Raw genomic sequence first — 21702 nt, 5'->3', positions numbered from 1 at the left:
AAAACTTTGAAACAAGATATTACGCGAGGAAACTTGTTCTTGTTATTGAAACAATGAACATTTTGAGTAGAAAATCTCCTGAAGTCAGCTAATTTTAAAATTTGAAGTTTCATTCTGTGATATTATTGTGCTCCTATTGTAAAAACATTTTCATGAAAATTAATTTGAATATTTCATATAACAGAAAGCATATATCTTTGTAACATGTGCTACAATTAACTTAACGAAAATAACTTCATGCAGAAAGAAAAAATTAAAAAAATACATAAAAAAATTAAAAATCTGAAAGGTTTCAGATTTTTAATTATGTCCAAAGGGGCTTTTTTTATTTTGTGTGTTACCTTTGTTTATTAAATATCATGTTCTTCGCACTTAAACCATAAAATACAGTTCAAGAGCAATATTGCAAAATAATTTTGAATTGAGCATATCTTTAGAATTTCAGATACACAGTCCCACGCGCTGGAGATAAAAATGCTTTTTCTCTACAACGTCGCCATTGCTCGCTTTGAAATTTTTGAATTTGTTAATCAAAAATTCATTAAAGTTTTACAAAATATGAAATAGTTAATAAAACAAATTCCAAATTTTAAATTTGGGCTTTCAGATGCCCATATTCGCAGTAGCATTATGTCATTCAAAATTGGATGACTCTAAATACCGTTAGAAACATACATACATTTATGCAGATTTTTCCTTATTTAATTTCTTCAGTTATAATACAGGGCAATAATATTTGGTGGCAACAATTTGAAAAGTCAAACGGACATTCAGAGTGATTCGACGCCAAATCGCAAAACGAAAACAATAGTCCCTCAGGGACAAAGCCCCTTTGGACTAATAAAATCTTATTTATTATCAAAATAAAAATTTTGATCAATGAAGCCGGGTGTCAGTAAAAAATAACAAATCTTAATTGCGTATCACATTACCACAATCATTGTGGTGACACTGATACAAATCAGTTTTACACTAGAAATGCGGTTTGGTTTATTAAGATTACGGCAAACCACACTATAGCTGCCTGCCTAATTTGAAGGATGCCTCCGTGGAGGACTTCTAAGGAAAACTGTCTGGTATAAACTTCACGCATGGGAAAAACCACGAAAGGCCCATGCAGCCAGCCCGTTCACGTGGAATGGAATTTAGGTCGGAACTACCACTATTCAGCAACTTTACCGTTCAGCCGCTGGTAGGCCCTACAAATACGGATTAATAACAAAGCTATGTAAGGAGGCATTCATTTTCGCATCTTACATCTGTTTTCTATCTCCAAGACAGATTCCTCATCTTTCCACATAACAGTGGCACAACAGTAAAGGCACAAGAGAGAGGTTGACCTCAAGGCTCGTGCGCAGGGCCTGTTCTGTGGAACCTTACCTTTAACATCATCCTAGCTGGCCACAACACATCCAACTGATCGCATACGCCGACGACGTTGCATTCCTGGTTCAAAGGAAAACAAGACATGAAATTGAACAAAGAGGCACAGAAATCTGTCATAAATTCAGTTCTCTCTGCCAAGCCATCAACTTCACCACCTCTGCAGAAAAGTCTACAGCTCTACTAATACCAAAGCCCGGCACCAACCCCACTCGCCGGCCCCGCGTCAGACTCCAAGGCCGTAATCTCAAATTCAGTGACACCCTCAAATATCTCGGTGTCATCTGAGACCGTGGTTTAATTTGGATCCCCCATCTCCAACATCTATGCAGCAAAACAAATGCAATAACTCTCAAATTAAGGCAGTTTCAATTCACCAACTGGGGACAAAACCCGTACATTATCAAAATCTTTTATCAAACAGTAGTCAGACGCATCGTTTTTTATGCTGCAGCCATCTGGCCCAAACCCATGCAAGGACGCAAACAAAAGCAACTTCAGATTATACAACGTTCCTTCGACCTTATGATGTGCAAGGACACCACACCACAAATGCTGCTATTGTCTTGGCAGCGGAGCAAGAGAGTAGTACACTTACAATAATTCTACAACTCCGCAAGGATGCCAATTTCCACGGTACGACCTACAACCCTGCGACGTATGAACGCCCCAACACAGCTCCTCACTTACATCCTGGTCGCAAAGGAATCGGCATGTACATCACTGTCTCTACCAGCCAACCTCTCATGATCCCCGCAAATGCCTACACATATTACGAATCCAAAAAAAAAAAAAAAAAAAAAAAAAAAACGGGGTCGGCGGGGCTTACGTACTCTATCACCACAACCAACAGATTTCCAGCTGGAAAGTTCAACTCCACCAACATAATAGTGTCTTCCAAGCCGAAGCACTAGCCATCCACAAAGCACTAAAGCAAGCTACAAAAATCACATAGCATCCCATTTACATCTGCTCTGAAAGACAATCATCTCTCCATCCCGTTCTGGATCACCGCCACACATCACCAGTAATTACGGGCACACAAAGTCAACTTTACCACAGCAGATATAACAGCATTCAACTAACCTGGGTCAAGACGCATGAGGGCACAGAGGGCAACGAGACTGCAGACGTCCTGGCAAAGGAAGCTGCCAACGGAACCGAAGCCCATCCAGAGAACTTCCCAGCTCCGCCGTCTCATCGAAAATCAATATTGCATCAAGCAGCCCTCAGAGAGTGGCAACATGAATGGAACATAAGTGAAATTGATCGCCGTACCTATATCTTCCTTCCAAAAGTGTCGACGACCCGTCTCATTGCAACCTCACAACTCACAGAATACATCACTGCGCATGGTCCCTTCCCTTCATATTACTTCAGATACCATACCTACAACACGGACATCTGCATCTGCGGCCGAGAAGAAGCACACGATCATTACATCTTCCACTGCCCACAAACAACTTTAACTCATATTAAGCATCTCACAACAATAACTCAGGCCTTCCAGAGTTACATTATCATCACTAAGCCAACAATAACACAAATCTGCAAAATCATCGACGTATTAACCTCCATGGGCCAAAATGTGTGCCAGCCATACTAATCCCTCGCCAGCTTCCCAGTAGCAGCCCATGACTCGATGTACACAAGCAACCAAAGAGCATCGACTTCAAACATTTTAGGTTCCATGAAACTCCATGCAATTGTCACAGGATGCAATGCCTGCACTCCACTGTCACAATTACTAAAAACTACGTAAACTGCAACTATGTGAACTGTACTACTGTGTAAACTACGATCTGTATTTACTGAAGCCACAAACTGTGCAAATGCGCAAACTGTGAAACTGCAGAGTGTGTAAATGTGCATCCTACAAGACAGCCAGCTGCACCCTCCTATTTCCCTGTCAAAATTCTCGCAACAATCTGAGAACTGCGAGCTTATAAGTGCACGTTCGCAAACAGAGACCTCAAGCAAGTTCAAATTATGAGCAACGCGCACAAGCAGCGAATTATTTGCGACTATACACATGTGCAAACGGTTTACCTATGTGAACTACGCAACCGTGGACAACCTTATGTGCAAACGCTTGTGTAGTCTATGCCCTACGAACTCCTAGCACAGAACTGAGGTCATTATCCTAGCAACTTAGCTCAACACATGCCCTAATTATATTTCTTTGCATGTTTTAATTCTTGCTTTTTTTTAATTCTGCAGCAGTTTTGCTTCCTTGCCATATCAGTTCAATCAAAGTCTCTCCAAATCTGTAGCCTCTTAGGGCTCCAAGGAGTTGTTGCCGCTAGATAGTGTTATGTATTAATCGCTATTATTTTCAAGCTTTTGCTTACTTTTTCAGTTTTGATCTGTAATTGTAATTCTATTTTTTTCTTTAGTTGTTTAAAGTTGGTTGTAAGTTTAAACTGTAACTTTTGTAAACTTTATAATTTTGGTTTGGTTGCTTTAAAAGTTTTCTTGAGTTGAAGGTGATTAATTTTAATTTGAGTTTAGGGATTTAAGATTTTTGGTTTTTGTATCTTGTTGTTTTTACCCTTAAGGTTGCTTAACTTTTAACTCTAATTATTTTAAAGCCTTGTTGCTGCACTATTGGTATGTTAAATTTTTCTTAACTTAAGGTAACTTAATTTTTATTCCTCTTTCTTTTAAAGTTAATCGAATTCGTATTTTCTGACTGGCGGTAGAAAAATCAATAGTAATTGTAATTCAGTCTGGGTTATGACTGTGTATACTTTAAATGCTGCTGAAGAAACAATTTATTTAGTCCTGACATTTTTTATGAATTATATTGTTGTGTAATTAGTAGTTTAATTTTTTAATTTCCCAAAGTCATTTGTATTGGCTTGGTTCTGAAAATTTTCACACCCCAACCGTCGGCTTGGAATTCATTCTCGGAAACCCTTATCAGAGGATTATAGCACCCCGAAAATTCTTTCGCCCAAACGAAAAACCATTTGTGCGTTGACGTGTTGGATGTATACACCATCTGGAGTTTCCCGAAAAGAGGACCCTGTTTTACTGGACAGGCGAGCAGGGAAAAGTTCTACAGCGTATTTTGAGGAGGGGGAAATAATCGTTGGGTAGGAAGCTCTACATGGTCGACTTGGACCTCGAAGAGAGGCTAGATTCCCCCCCCCTTGTTTTCGTTTGCGGAGATTGTTGACACATTGGTGTGGCCTTGGAGGCCGAATGATTGAACTGCGCTAACTGGCTCTTTTGGTAGTCGGGAAACCCCTTCCCGTGAAGAGTTCTCTGTTTTGGTTGCTGGACTTGGCTTCTTGCTGATCACCTTCTACGCCAAATTTCAAAAACGCGCCAGCTATTAAAGTGGCTGCGCAGAGTTTTTCGAGAGGAGAGGAGGAAAACATTTTCGATTACAGGCTTTCTTTCTGAAGGAGCCAAGGAGACTTTCTCGAAGAAAAGGAACGAGAGATGACTTCTAAGATGCAGAGCGGTGACCAGCAGTCGGGAGTTCCTGGCGAGCTGAAGGATTAGACTACCTACACAGAAGGAAGGCATATTGAATCAAGAATACCTGAGGCTGACTGATTTCAGCATGGCCGGTGTTTCCTGGAAGACCGGAGTCCTACCGGTTGGAAGCGGCTGTGGGGTGGAAAGCCTGGCCTCCGAAAGGGTAGCACATTATTAATTCTCATAATTGTTTTTTTACAGAAACATCTACCGACGTAATTGTTATTACCTGCATCGTGACAGTGTCTGTCCGAGTGTTTCGCCTGCATCACCTACCCTAAAGTTTGTATGATGCCTCCCAAACGGGAACTGTGAATTGTTAAATGTGTAAAGAAGGTATGTAACCTTTCAGTTGTTTCTTCAGTTATAAGGATGCCCAGTCGCCACTATTTTAAAATGTAACTATATACTTACTATTTACTCCTTAATAAACGTTAGACTGATTTCACCTACTTAGCCTTGTAATTATTTTAATTATTTGACTTTGCACTGGACCATAGCTTTTGAACGGGTTATTGCCCGACATTATGTCACACAACGCAACTTCCTGAAATTTAGAATTGGTTATTTTTTTTTGTTACACTATGATAACTACTCATCTCCTATGTGATGTGATTGATACAATATTGGTTGAATTGTTTTGTTATGTTGTTATGTTACCCATATACATACATTTACCTACCACATAATCTGGTATGAACAGTGATAATAGTAATTACACAGAAATGATGTTCCGTAGTAAATAATACATACATATGTAATTATATTATATGATATTGATGTAACAATAGGGGGAGGGCGTGGGACATACGCCTGTTTGTCTAAGTTAGACATCAGGCCCTCCGTAACCTGCAACCTGCGCGTTTTCACTTTCTTATTCATCTCAGCGGTCTTCAAAATGCTTAACTGGTCACTATTATCATTGATCGGCCTTTCTTAATGAAAGCATAACTTTTACATAGAAGATTTAAAAAATATGCAATTCAAAATTCTAACTTTAATTTGAAATATTCCTTAACTCTCTATCATAATTTAGTTGTTTTCTCTTTCTGTTCTTAAATAGTAATCGCTTATAATAAATCTCCCCGAATTCTGTTTCTTCAAAATTAATTGCTGTCACATGATTTTACATAATGCTAATGACACGGGCACTTAAATATAAGGCTTCAGGAATGAACAGTTCCATATTTGGGAACCAAAACTTAAAATTAGCCAGTGGGAGCAAATCTGAAGTGAAACAGTCACTTTGATCTTGGTCTCGTCACATTTTCTCTCTTGCATCGCTACTGCCTTGCTCACATGTACTGTATTGTTATGTTGTTTAACACTGTCATGAAATGTCATTCTTGCTGTACTAACGTAAAATTTCGCTATCTGTTGCCAGGTTTGAGACTTATCCGGTAGTACTCTTGAGTTCACACCTCCGTCCACATACGTTGACATCACTGACGAGGAATTATGCCCCACACGAAACTGATCAAAAAATCCTTCTTCTCGTAATCCGTTCATTCCTGCAGTTCAAATGACGTGATTTGCTTATATTGGGTCCTTTGTCATCGAAGAGGTATAGTGACTTCCGGTGAAACGTTTACCATTGGCGGTAAAAGTAGTTTAGGGTACCCCTTGGCGAAACTTGGCGATTTTTGGCAGTACATGGATACCGATTTTGTGCAATTCTTTGACTCGTTATTTTGGCTTGCGAAGCGGCGATTTTTTCGCCAAAAACGCCGCTACACAAAGACAAAATAACAAGACAAACAATTGCACAAACTCGGTATCCATGTACACATCGACTTATTTTCACTTAAAAAAAATCCCTCGAATTGCACAAAAATGGCATTGCGCACTCCTTTGACTTTATCCATGTACACGTCGACCTATTTTCACTAACAAAAAATCCCCGAATTGCACAAAAATGGCATTGCGCACTCTTTTAACTTTATCCACGTACACATCGATCTATTTTCATTTTAAAAAAAATCCCAGAATTGCACAAACTTGCATTGCGCACTCCCTTTACTTTGTCCATGTACACATCGATATATTTTCACTTAAAAAGTCAAAGGAGCACCAAATTCTACAATATACGCAAACAAAAAAATACATAATCTCAATAAAATACATTTTAAACCAAACAATAAAATATTATATAAAAGAAAAAACATGTTATACATTTATGCACTACCAAAAGCAAATATTCATTTACCATAATTTTCGAGTTCGCTTCGTACACCCAGAGATACGTAAAAATCAAAATATCAATCATACTCAAATGACTTTTTTCAAACCAGGTACTCTTTCTGATCGAACGCTTCACATAGTGACCATCTGAACCTTACTTCCTAAACCCATTCAAATCCATCTAAACGATTTTTACGTTCGACTAGACGCATATCCTTCCTACATACAGGACACTTATAATGGCTACTAAGTAAATCTTCATTTACACACCAGTCAATTAATGCTTTTTCCCCTTTCTTTCCAAATCCTACAGAAACTTCAAGTCAATCTTACTACATTCTTCCATTCTACCTTCTAAAGAATCAAACCAACACACACCACAAAAACGCTTACAAAACATCCCATGCTTCAAAATTTCCCAGAATCAGGCACCCGATTACGTCACAATAGGGTTTCCATAACATTCAACTACTCAGGCTACCATAAATGAAACAACAACTTGGCGATAAATAACAACGTCGCCATAATACAACTGCGTTATGTACGAAACACAGGCATCAAAGTTCGAAGTGCTAAAACTATCATCCTGAAAGAATAAAGAAAAAAATAACTAAATAAAGCAATACACAACAGTACATGAATTCAGAAAAACAACAGGAAATCGAAAAGGATTTAATTATTTACAAAAACCCTGAACCATTTCTTCTAATAACAACTTCGCCATAATACAAGGGGTACCTTAAAGTCTACTCTACCCCCATTGGCAGATAACGCAACATCACTTTAAACATTCATTTGGCCATCTGTTTGTACGGCAAGCAAGTACGACAAGTGGAGTTCCTTCAGCACGTCACTCTATAACTCTGAAATTATGCATTAAGTATCATAATTACATATTATATTCCGCTGTATATTCCGTTGCCGCACTGACGGGATGGTAGTTAAATATGATGACTGCCGTATCGAAGGGCCCAGGTTCGAATCTCGGGGAAGGAGTCTATAGTATCTGTGCGGCAAGGAAGTACTTAAAATACACGGCAAGCCGATATCCCTTCGAGAGATTGATTGTAGAATCATTGAACTTTCTCCACTCCTTTCGATTCTAAAATAAAATGCATCATTCGAAATAAAATTATTACTTTTAAAAATAAAGAAATATTGGTCAAAATTACTTAACGCCATGGTAGAGCGAAAAAGTTAAGTTGAGGACTTCAATTCAGAGGAAAAAAAAATTTACCGAAACAATTAATTAATCAGATATAGAGCCCACGACCAAAAAATCTTTAGCCTGAAAAATTTACCTCTGGAGTAAACCCTCAGATCGCACTCGGAGTTCTCTCCAAGGCGGAAAATTAGCAGTTAACAAGGCGCCACGATACTTAATGCATACTTGGATGCACAAGTGCCAGCCTTGCTTTAACCTGTACCAGTACCTTCCATTTAAATTTCTGTTTATTCGTATGATTTTCATGCTGGTGCAGTTTAAAAAAATGTTTACCTTCCTCAAGTTTTACACTAGCTAGTGGAAATGAAAAAGAGGAAGTACAGTTTAAAAGAGGCTCAAAAGATTAGAGTTATTTCGAAACTGATGTAATGTAATAAAACACTGCAAATGAAAATAGATTCATTCAGAATGAATCTGGAAAGCATGACTTTAATTCTTTCCATAAAGCATTACTTTGGCAAAGAGAAGAGAAAATAAATAAAATCCCTTTTCTGTTGAAGTGTGAAATTACTTTCTCAAGTTTATTGTTCCATTCAAGAGTTTTCGCAGGATGCCATCTAATTTCTTTTCTTTCCCTCTCGATTTTTTTTAGCTTAAAATGTTATAGGAAATATAAAAAATGTTCTCTACTTTAACATCTGGAGAAATCGGCAATGAAATGAAAGAATCGGCAAGTTGGCAGTTGATTTTAAAAGCGAATCATCTCTTTTTTGTTTACTTTTAATTTCCGAATCGGCAATATAGTTTCCGATGCAAAGTCATTTTGTGTTATTTGGGTAGGTCTTTCATTTTGAACTTGATCCATGAATCACTATAACTGGGTTAGAAACATTTCGTTACTATCTTAGTCCCCAAGAAAAGGAAAGATTTATTCCGTTAGAAATTCCAGTGTGTTAGTTGGAGAACGTTAGTCTGTAAAACTCGCGAATTTGATTTGGGGATTTCAAATAGATTGGTAGCTATTTTACTTATCAGGAGGTACTTTTGGAAAGAACAATTTTGCTACGAAACGAAATGGTCCAGGGTTTTTGTAAATAAATAAATCCTTTTCGATTTCCTGTTGTTTTCTGCCTTTCATGTACTGTTGTGTATTGCTTAATTTAGTTATTTTTTTTCTTTATTTTTTCAGGGTGATAGTTTTAGCACTTCGAACTTGATACCCGTGTTTCGTGCATAAGTTATTTCTCACACGGAATTATAGATCTTTCGATTCTGAGTTAAACTACGTTTGAGTTGTGCAAACAGCCCACACCGAACTCGAGATATGGTTAAATACGTTTTTGACACCAAGTTGGCGATATTTAGCAATTTCTTGCGAACTTGGCGACTGTCTGCAAATTTGGAAAAGGCATTCTTTCAGAAGCTTCTAGAAGCCCATCTTACAGTACATAAATGCGTGTCAGAGAGCTATGCTAGATTTTGATCATCTCTAAGGTTTAGTTTATTTGATTATGGCAAAGTACTCATGGGCTATCTGCCTAAGAGGAAGGATGCCTTCATGGGACTTTTTAAAAGAAACTAGCACGTATTATAAGTTTCAGATGAAGAACTCTTATTATACATTACACACGAAAACGACCGTGCAACCAGCCCGTTCGCAATGATTCGAACCACGGACTGAACTACTAGTGTTCATGCTCCGCCACTGGTGGACCTAATCATCTGAAAGACTTATAGTGGTTAACTGATTACGAATTAGAGCTTACTTCGTGAGTAATTTGGAGAATTGATGATATTTCTCGTGAGCTGAGGTAGAGTTCTTCAATATTCACGTGCTTCCTGAACTATTTCTAGATATTTATTGTACTGTGAGTAGTAAATTTTATGGTAAATAATCAGTTTCTTTCCTTTCATCTGTAGTGATTATTTAAAGCGATAATCAGCCACTCCGTAACTCGTTACAATATGTTTTCAGAAACTCCTCCTAGTACCTGAAAATCCTCCTCCTTTCTGAAACTCTTCTTAGCCATGGAAGGAATGCAATATACACTTTGCCATGTGTCATAGTCACCTACTATAAGCCTTTGTGCTTGTATTAAGTTTATATATAGGTATATTGCCGGTACGAATTAGTTTTCATTGAATGAAAAGTGATACATACTATGCAAATTCTGAAGCTTGCTGACTTAATATTACAAGATCAGTATGGTTCTTTTATGTGCTGGTTGAGAGCAGACATGCGACTGTAACGGTATAAAAGCTTTGATGGCTAAGAGTAGGCATGCGACCGCAAAGGATTAGTAAAGAGAATGAAAAGTCCACTATGCTCTTACAATATTCTATTTTCGATTATAATAACAGATTTATTTCAACAGGTCACCAATATGTTCGATTACAGCTGAGTGTTAAGTGCTGCACTTTCGAAACTAACCACTCATTCTTAACTATTTCTTTTTTTTTTAACTAAGTAGTGTTTCCTTGCTCTTAAACTATCAGGTTTTTTATAAATACTATTAAAGACAAGAAAAATTATTAAAATAATGTTGTTGCTTACGAGTTCGTGGCTATCTCTATGAATAATCATTCCGTATCTGCAGGAGATGCTGAAATTTCGCTACAAATTTAAAGACACACAGTACAGTAAATAGCTACAAATAGCTCAAGAAGATCGCGAATATTATTTCCTCCTTAGCTTCCAAAAAATATCGTGAATTCCCAAAATCAAGCACAATGAAAATTCTACATCGCTGTTCAGCAAACTCTCTTTGAACCGCTAAATCTCAAAGCTGATTAATAACTAACTTATCCTTGGCCTCTGACTAGTATTTATATAGGGTAGCACTAGCTTCTGGAAGCTTCGAGGAAAATTAGTCGCACAGCTTCGAAAATTAGTTTAAAAAAATCTTCCAAAAAGAAGCCAGATTGTTGTAAATTGCCGAATGTCGCCAACTTAGTGACATGAATTGTTTCTGATGCCGATCAGGAGAGTTTTGCCCGTTTCTTGCGTTCTACATTTTTACAATTTAAACATTGTTGTTCGATCCAGAATTGAAAGGTTTGTAATTCTATATAAGAAGTAAACACCTATATGAAGAATATGTGACAAAAAATCCAATTGCATACACAATAAACCCTAAAAGCAACAAATAAATAAGTACTGATTAAAAGAATACACAACGTTAAAACAATACACAAAAGGCAGCAATGCAAACAAATCAATTTTATTAAGTACACAAGTTTTCAATAATATTGTTGCTTGCGTACGGATTCGTAATAGACTGAATGCACACAGGTCCGATGATAGGTTAATAACAATGTATTTTATCAAAGTAAACACTTCAAAGTTCTGGAATTTTCCGCAGAAATACTCGTACAGGAGTTCACAGTATCACAGAGTTCAATCAGTAGTTACGCAGCAAACTACTAAGAACGTTAAACACAACGCAATGCAAAGCACTTTTAAAGAGCTAACTCGGATATCTCATTTTAGCGAAACTAACAACTCGCAACAACAATAAATAAGCAAATGACAAAGCAGATGCTCTCTCTTTGGCCTTAAATAGTTTTCAGTAGACCGCCGGGATACTTCTAAGACTCTTTGCTTCTCGAACTTACTGGAAAGCAATACGAGGTGGAATTACGGTTACAGCTAACATAGTGGTCAATTACATTTATTCAATTTCAGTACATATTACGGTGATACAGGGACGAACCCAAATGTCACCAAATTTTGCGACTTTTTGCGATTTCTCGCCAAACTACCGAGATACCCATTTACTCAATGTTAAATACACTTACCCCAGTATTTTTACTTATTTAAATTCTAAAACGAGAAATATTATTTCTCAACTTTTTGTTTCGATAATTCTACATTCTTAAAATAACTTATAGAATACTTTTTATCTTAATTAGATTATTCTAAAATAATTCTTTTATTTAGAACAATGCTTTTGTCTTCCAGACTTACGCGGTGGATATCTTCTTTGCTCAGTCCTGGAAAGACCATCGACTGCGTTTACCAGAGAATATGACATCTGATTATAAGCTACTAGAAGTAACCTGGCTCAAAGATATATGGAGACCAGACTCCTTCTTCAAAAATGCCAAATCGGTCACGTTCCAGACCATGACCATTCCCAATCATTACGTATGGTTGTATAAAGACAAAACAATCCTTTATATGGTCAAGTAAGCAGAATTCTCTTATAACCTTAATGTATGTAATGTAAGTGCAGTATATACCGTGTGCACAAAAGGTTCTTATCTGGCCTTTATTTTCGAAACCGTTGGTCTTATACTTTCCATTACAGAAATGCTTTAAACGAAGCAACTATTTATGGTTTGGTGATTTTAAATAAAACGATCAATTTTTTAAAAATCACGAAATCGAACATTTTATATATTCTACCATGCTCATATTTAGGAAAATGTTATACTCACTATAAAAAATGTATATGTAGTATAACGTTCGTGCTACAGAACTTTATTGCACTTTTTACTTAAAAGTTTATATATTTTAAAATAAAAATTATTGTTTTTTAAAGCGTACAATATTATTTTTTAGTATTCCCTCTTATGTTTATTTAATTTCTTCCTTACTACATCATGTAGCTATATATCAACAAATATTTAATAACAAATTTTACAATATTAATAATATTTTTGTAAAAAATGGGATCTTTATTATGCTGGTCAATTGCTCGTGCCTTTTCAACTGTCTGCCCCAAATCGGTACCTTTATGATCAATTATTTCTTTTTATATGTCATCGACTAGTGATCATTCCAGAACACACTGGGAATACCTATTTTAAAGGCTGATTTCATTTGCATTGATTCCAAGTGAATTGATTCTCCAAAGTAAACTTTTTATAATACAGGTAAATTATTAATGGTATTTTTATGTTAATTATAATATGAGTTATTCTTTTTTCTGTTTTTTTTTAATCGCTATTAGATTGACCGTGATTTTGGTTTAACCGTGGATGTCATTATCAGTATTACCCGATTCTACTGTGTATATCTAAGTAATTCAGGCGTAAAATTAAATGTCACTTTAATTGTGGATTAATGTATTGATAATTATGGTAAATTATTTAACAAAATAGCTTGGAAACCGCTGCTGTCTAATAAAATACAATGAAATTGTTTCTCATTAAATTTAATCTTTAAGCTAAAGATAACTGCTTGTGGAAACTATTGCGTTCAGTGGAAGGTAATTTAACTTTTTCTTCAACTCAAAATTTGCATTCATAGTAAGAATGGAGCTTCACCTCAGCTTCTTGTCCAAAATACTTTTCTTAGCTTTAAATTAAAAAAGAAATAATGCTATTATTAATTTTCAACAATTGCATATAAAGTTATTCTTTCAAGTTGTAATCTACGAAAAACATCTAAATTACAGAAGCGCATATGCAAATTAAAAATTAAATCTTCAATTTATATATTTTTTTCAGAGATGCATTTGCACTGTTTTTTTGCATGTACTATTTTTAACGCCATGTCAAAAAATTTAATTTCACAAATGGAATTTTAACTTGCATATATTTTTATGAAAATGTTATCTTGATTAGTCATTAGATTTTATTTTCCTGAGAAATAATGATTAAATTAAACAATATAAAAATGTCAAAATACGAATGTATTTATAAACCTTGAGATTGTGATTGAAATTTGCTGCGAAATCTAAATACGTTTTAGAATGCAATACTTTAAAATTCCAAACTTAACTTTTTTCTAAAAGTGGTACTTTTTTGTGTGTGTGCAAAATTTATCTAAAATATTGGAACCAAAAAAACTATTTTTGAAAATGAAGTGAATTTTTTCTAATGATATTTCAATGCATACTTTAAATTGCAATTTTTACAAAATTCGTAAGTTTCTTTAAAGCAAAACTCAAAAATTGACTTTAATAATAACTACAAAGATGGGACTCTTCTTTTGGACCAAACAATTTCGCACACATTCTGCTAGTTGAAATCTTGAAATGATCACGTGGTGCGAAATGGTAATAATGTTTTCTAAAGCGTATATAAAAATATTCGAAATTTCATACGTTTAGATAGCGAAATGGTGATGGGATATTTCACCAGCGAGTGTTGCGTGGCGAGAGATTTCCAGCTTGGAAGCTAACGCTTTAGTTTCTGGCTCAGAGTTAAACTTTTTACTTTTGCGATTAGCTATATATCTAAAATTATTGAGGAGAAAAGGCGGTTTCTGTGTGGAGTTTCTACTTTCTCTAAACAGAAGCTGATTTCAGCGAGCTGTTTTCGTTACCTCACTTTGCTGTTTGCTGCGCCTGAGCTTTGTCTCATGTATCCTACAAGGCGTAGGGCCCTGCTGTGCTTATTTTTCTGCTTGTGGCCGTTGCTTCGTGTTCTATGATGGAGCGTCTGATCAACTATATTGCTACGGAAATCATAAACCTCGAGTACCGAGGTTTACAACAATCTTCCTGACAACGATGTTCGCGACCTGCTTTTTTTTAAGACGACTAAAACGATTCATTGACCAGGAGTTTCTGCAAGAGCAAGTTAATTCTGCTGGTACTGCTACTCCTGCGATCTGTAGTGATAGCTGCAATGAAGAACTTCCTCAAACTTCAACTACTAAGCCGAATGCCAGACATGCCTGAAAATCCTACATTCTCCGATGAGGACATCAGAAAATACAATGCTTTGGACGAAAGTTCAGATTCGGAGAACGGTCCGAAAGGAGACGCATTCGAAAAACCTATTGGGAAGACTACGCCTCACCCTCCACCTCCTAAACATTCTGATTCACCGATTGAGATCAGACTGCTGCTGCCTTCAAACCTTACGCTATGGATACCACTCCAAATAATCAACCTGCACTGACAATGCCTTCAACTAATCAGAGCACCTTAGGATTAAACCCACCACCTATTGTGATAAAAGATGAAAGATTCACCTTCTCCCACGTTAAATCTCTATTAATTGAATATAATCTGCAAGCTGAACGGGATTATTACGGGCAGTTAATTCAGGATCCGATCTAAGACTCCAACTTTATACACACAAATCTTTAACGTGCTTACGGACCCTGGAGTCCGCTATCACTGTTTTAATGTTCCTGAGAACAGATGTACCAAAGCTGTAATCAAAAATCTACCTTCATATACTTCGATCGATGAAATAACGGATGATCTCCTTGCCAAGCGTTACAGTGTTATTCGTCTTAACCCCTTAAAACGTAGAAGAAACGGCAAAGTAATCAACATCCGCCTGTTCCTAGTAACTCTTCAAAGGAAAGATAAAACCATAAGATCTTCCATGAAAGATTCATTAATGAAATGAGAATCACTATGGAGAGGTGCTGCGCCCCTGCAGTGTTTTCATTCCCAGGGATTTCATCATGCACAATCACATTGCAACCACGAAACTAAATGTGTCCGATGTGGTGACTCACATGAGTCGCACAACTGTAACAAAGATAGAAGAGCTCCACCGAAGTGTGCCAACTGTCAGCAAGTGAGTCACACTGCAAATTACAGAGGATGCGAGAAATTTCCTAAGCCAAACCTTCACCCACCAGTAACATCTTTGCTGACAGTTATAGCCAACAAATCCTACTCACAAGCAAGCGGTCTTGCACCGTAAGTTATCTCTGAGGCAAAAACCATGCTCAGAGAACTTAAAAGTTTCGTTAACATCATTAAAGAATCTGGCCTCCCACTTCTATTTAAACAACTCACTCAAGACATGAAACCAGCATCCGAAGACACATTATTTGAACAATTTCGTTTTCAAGCCAAGCTTTCCATGGCCAAGCACTTAGTATGGACTACGGAGTTTTTTCGCTCAGCGCTCCATAATAAGCAATGTGTTGCTCTCCTCATGCTAGATGTAGCGAAAGCTTTCGACCGCATCTGGTATGAGAAACTTATCTCAAAATTGATAACGGAGAGCAATTATTAATCAGAGCAATTATTTACGATACATTCTTTCATCACGAACAGGACTTTTTATGTTTGCGTAAATTATGCTGACTCTCGAAAAAAGACTATTCGTATTGTTATTCCTCAAGGTTCAGTCCTAGAACCGATATTTTACTTATTACTTTACTTTCTGAAGATTTTCCAGAAATACCACAGAACAACTTTGGCTTGCTATGCAGATGACACCGCGTCAACTATGAAATCTGAAAATTCAAATCACGCCGTCAAAAAACTTCATGATCTCATTTCTTCGATTAAACAGTGGTGTGCACAGGCATATTCACAAAGCCTACAGACCATTTCTCTACGGGCTGCTCTCATTGAAGGAAACATCTGTGTGTATAAAAAAAATTGTCACGTTTATGCTCACGAATTCACGATTCTATTTTTTTTTATATAAAAACAAAACATTTAATGAAGAGCTTACCGCTATGCGGCCAAGATCAGATCATTTCAAGGCGTCGCCCTCAAGCTAACTAAAAGAGTATTACATTCCTTCTCTGCCGCCAGTCACGTGACCTAGTCGGCGACAGACGATAAAAAATAAAAGAAAAACTGAATCCATCGGCGGGAAAAAGAAATAATTTCAACAAACCCCCCCCCCGATGAACAATAGGTTCATCATAAATTTAACTATTACAATATTATTATAACAATAAGAAACAAATAAAAATTACTTACATATACAGGTCACATTATATCAATAATTTCTTAACATCAAGAAAATTTTTTCTGAAACTATAGAAAAAACAAAACATTTAAATTAACATTTCTCAAGATCACCACAAATCATTAAACCAAGGAAAATAATAATGAATAAATGAAAACATTATGAAAAAGAACATTTTTTTTTCATCAGTTTATCAATCATTCAGTCCAATTTTTTTTTAACCAGTCACTGATTATTGCAATTACTGATATCATCAATTTCTAAATTGTACAATAGCTGCACTGGACGTTTGATTACCGAATTACCAGTTTTCACTTCACACGATCTGATCATTCCATTTCTACCAATAAAGGTTTTGGTTATTCTTCCTAATTTCCACCAACTTCTAGGTAAATTTTCATCATGAACAAGTACTATATCATTCACGTTGAATGTAGATGGTTTCTTCTGACCGGTATAATGAGCAGATCTCAAGCACAGGAGATATTCTTTTTTCCATCTGTTCCAAAAGTGATTTATTAGATTTTCTCGTGTACGGAAACGTTTTAACATTACTTCTCTGGAACCTGGTAAATTCAAGTCATTCCTCCTTACAGCTGGCAAACTCAAGAGTCGTTTACCAATCAACAGGTGGGCTGGAGTAAGTGCGGAGGGCTCTTCAAGATCAGAAAAGACGTATGTTAATGGACGCGAGTTTATCATCGCTTCTATTTCAAGCAAAAGCGTTTCTAATTCACTTTGAGTCAAAGATGATTTCCCAATGTTCTTTCTTAAACTAGTTTTTACACTGCGAACTAAACGTTCATAAAAACCGCCCCACCAGGCAGCACGTTCCACAATGTATTTCCATGTGATTCCATGCGAAGCATAAAATTTTTTAACTTCAGGGTGGTTAATCACTTTCCACATTTGCTTTAATTCAAGTTCGGCTCTTTTAAATGTTCTAGCATTGTCCGAGTACACAGTGGAACACAAACCTCTTCGGGATACGAACCTGCGGAACGCAAGTAAAAATTCTTCAGTGCTCATGCCTTTTACGAGCTCAAGGTGAATAGCTCTTGTAGTAGCGCAAGTAAACAATAAAATGTAGTATTTGTTGTCATTTTCTTTTACATACAAAGGACCTGCAAAATCGAGTCCACAAATTGCGAAAGGTGGAGATTCATTAACTCTATCCGCTGGAAGAGGTGCAGTGATTTGTTGTCCAGGACGTACATTATATTTTTTGCATATTAAGCATTTACTCAGGATTGATTTGACGTATTGTTTTCCTCTTAAGAGCCAGAATTTTTCACGTATATGCACTAGAGTATCCGATACACCCGCATGATAAACCTTTTCATGAGCGTCTCGTACTACTAATTCACTTAATTTATGTTTTGAAGGGATTACTATTGGATGTTTGTTGTTAAATAGTAGGTTTGACTTTTGTAACCGACCTCGTACCAAAAGTAGACCTTCATCTGATAATATGGGATTTAATTCGAACAATTTTGAATCTTTTGGAATATGCTTGTTTTCTCTTAGAGACTTTATAACTTCAGGAAAACTATCTTCTTGAGCTTGTTTTAACCAAAAGGTTTCAGATTTACTGATTTCTTCTGCTGAAATTTCCGCAAAATTTCTATTTTCCCTTTTTACTTTTAAATTTGATATAAATCTGAAAATCCAAACAGTCACACGATAAAGTTTTTTCAAGGAACTAAATTTTGTCAAATTCATGAGTGGAACATTTTCAGCTTTGTCTGTTTTGATCAAACACGCTAGGATAGCTTCCGAGTTTCGAGATTCTTCTGATACATCATGTAATTTTGACGTCGATAGTTTCGGTTTTGGCCATTGACTTTCAGGTAACGAAAGAAATGCAGGGCCATGCCACCATTTCGAAGAATCTATCAGTTCTTTTGCAGAACAACCCTTTGTTATTAGATCTGCAGGGTTGAGTTTTCCTTCGCAATGTCTCCATGAACAAGGATCTGAAATTTCATGTATTTCTGAAATTCTATTAGCAATGAAATGTTTCCATCTTTTAGCTGTACCTTTAATCCAATGTAGAACTATTTCCGAATCTGACCATAAAATGACATTTGAAATATGTAGAATATTTTTCAGGTAGTTGGCAACCCTAGCACCCACCAGTGCTCCCATCAATTCAAGGCGGGGAAGCGTTAATTTCTTTAATGGTGCAACACGTGATTTTGCCAAAACAAATGTAGTTTCAAATTTATCTTCACCAGTTCTGTATCTCAAGTATGCGACTGAGCCATACGCATTTGGATTAGCATCACTAAAAATGTGTAACTGAACAGTGTCCCTGTCTAAATTTGGTACATGAAAATAATATCTGGGAATTTTCAACATTTTAAGTTCTTTTATTTCAGAGAGTCATATTTTCCAGTCATTTTCGAGTTCTCCAGAAAAGATCTCATCCCAAGGTACCCCTTGAAGCCATAGCTGTTGCAATAAACATTTAATTCGAATTACAAAGGGTGCGATAAATCCAGATGGGTCAAAAATTTTGGCTGCTATTTTTAATACATTACGTTTGGTACATTCAGTATTTATAGAGGACAGTAAGGGTGTTAATTCTAGTCCTAAGACATCTTCATCATTGTTCCATATTAAACCTAGTACTTTTAAGGATGTACATGGAGTGTCACTATTGAGAGAGATTAACTTTTCCTCAAGCCATTTCTGCTTAAGCTCTAGGGAATTGGTTTCGAATTTTCCTTCAGCAAGAATTTTAACAGATTCATTTGATAGATTAAGCGCTTCTTCAACAGTTGTCGCTCCAGAAAATAGGTCATCCACGTAAAGATTTGAGTTAAGCATTTCAAAAGTCTTAAAGTTAGAATTCTTGTACTTATCAATGTGATGTTTTATTGTGCAGGCAAGGATGAAAGGACTACAAGTTACACCAAAGGTTGCTCTTGTCATTTTGTAAGAAATTACACTCTCTTTTCTATCAAGGTTTTTAAAATAAAGAAATCTCAGATAATCTCTGTCTTCTTCTGCGATTGATATTTGAAGGAATGCCTTTTCGATATCTGCCGAAAAGGCGATCCTATTTTCGCGGAATTTCAAAATAACGTCCAAAACATTTGGATTTAGATTTGGCCCTGGGTGAAGACAATCATTGAGAGAAAGAGCATCATTTGATTTTGAAGAAGCATCGTAAACGATGCGTACCTTTGTTGTTGTTTTGTCGTCTCTAATTACAGGATGGTGAGGCATATAATAAGAATTAAGTGTCGAGCTGTTTTCAGGGCATACTTCTACAATTCCTAAATGTTCTTGTTCCCTGAGAATATTGTTGTATTCTTCAAATAACATTTCATTACACTTAAATTTATTTTCTAGACTAGTAAATCTTCTTTTAGCCACTTCAAGATTATTTCTCAATAAATCGCGAGATTTGCTCCATAGTAACCTTGCCTCATAACGACCATTTTTAAATTTCAAATTATTTTGAAGGTCATTTATGATTTCTAAATCACTAGAATTCTTTTCGTTATTCTCAACAATACCCATGACTTCTAAATCCCAAAATTTCTTCAGTTCATCATTTTCACTCTCAACTGATACACTACAACAATTTATTCTTTTATCTTTTGATTCTATCTGCCCCTGAATAGTATGTCCGAAAATAGTTTCTGAAATGTATAAATGTTTTCCAATTTTTCCTACAATACCTAATTGAATTTGCCATAAAAAGTCTGACCCTAGTAAAATAGTTATTTCCCGTTCATGCCCTGTATCAGCAGGATTAAATCCTTTCATTTTCAAGCGTTGAATCAAACCTTTGTCTGGAATTTTGACTGTAGCGCCAGTTATTTTTTCAACTACCAAGGCTTCAATATTTATGGAATTGTTTGTTTGCGAAACATTTTGTAATTCAAGAGAAACTACGTCAAATGATGATTCTTGTGGTTTTCGTCCGCCAAATGAATATACTAATAAATTTTCTTTTCTAATAGGCTTTAAATTCAGTTTTCTTACTAAATTTTCTTTTATAAAGCATTTTTCTGAACCACTATCACACAAAACCCTAGCATGGATTCTGTTTTCACCACCAGAGACACATACAATACAAGTTTGTAGTAATGTAGAAATAGTTTTATTTTTCTGTTCAGAAACGCAAGATACTAAGGTTGTGGATTTATCTGCGTTAATATTTTCAGGACTTTCATGTTTTTCTGATTTATTACAGAACAACTCATTGTGAAATTTATTACCACATTTCGAACATGGGGTTAATTTACTTTTACAGTTAGAAGACAGGTGTGATTTTAAGAAACACTTGTAACAGCGTCCTCCCTTCTTCAATTTAAAACGTTTCTCTTGGTCTGTATACCTTTTACAACCCAAGCTGGTATGATCCGAAGAGTCACAAAATACACAAAATATTTTTATAGAAGTGTTCAAGGCAGCAGCCGAAGGAACACTTTTCGTAGAAGAAAAGTTCTGATTATATTTTTGTTTGGAATTAAAATTAGTGTAAGTGTCATGTATTTTATTACTAGAAGAATTATTTACTAATATTGTGGCCTCACGGGCACGTAAATCTTCTCTTATAAATTCCAATAGGTCATTGACCTTATACTCATTTTCTGTATTATTTTTCTTATGAAATTCTAGAACCATGTTTTCTGGTAACAATTTTAACAGTATAGGCAAAAGTAGATGCCCGTATGAACCTGTTGTTACCCCCATTGACTTGAGATTTCTGATATGTATTTCACATTTATCATACAGATTTCTAAGTCCCTTTATATTATTTGATGATTTTACTGGCTCTAAGTTCAAAATTTTATTTATATGACAGTTTATGATTGTATCACGCCTACCATATCTTTCGT

The 21702-nt window shown here is 36.0% G+C and overlaps 1 protein-coding gene across 1 annotated transcript in view; it reads left to right on the top strand.

Moving 5' to 3' along the window:
* The window catches only part of LOC118190625 (glycine receptor subunit alpha-2-like), a 100320-nt gene that overhangs the window by 52275 nt on the left and 26343 nt on the right, over positions 1-21702 (top strand). The window contains exon 5 of the mRNA XM_035361374.2: positions 12180-12406. Coding sequence (XP_035217265.1) covers positions 12180-12406 — 227 coding nt within the window. The remainder of the gene's footprint in view (positions 1-12179; positions 12407-21702) is intronic.

This window comes from Stegodyphus dumicola, chromosome 10, assembly GCF_044657685.1.
Source record: "Stegodyphus dumicola isolate Sdum_Otavi_A_Nest chromosome 10, ASM4465768v1".
In the NCBI taxonomy this organism is placed as follows: domain Eukaryota; kingdom Metazoa; phylum Arthropoda; class Arachnida; order Araneae; family Eresidae; genus Stegodyphus; species Stegodyphus dumicola.
This window is presented reverse-complemented; position numbering and strand designations above follow the sequence as displayed.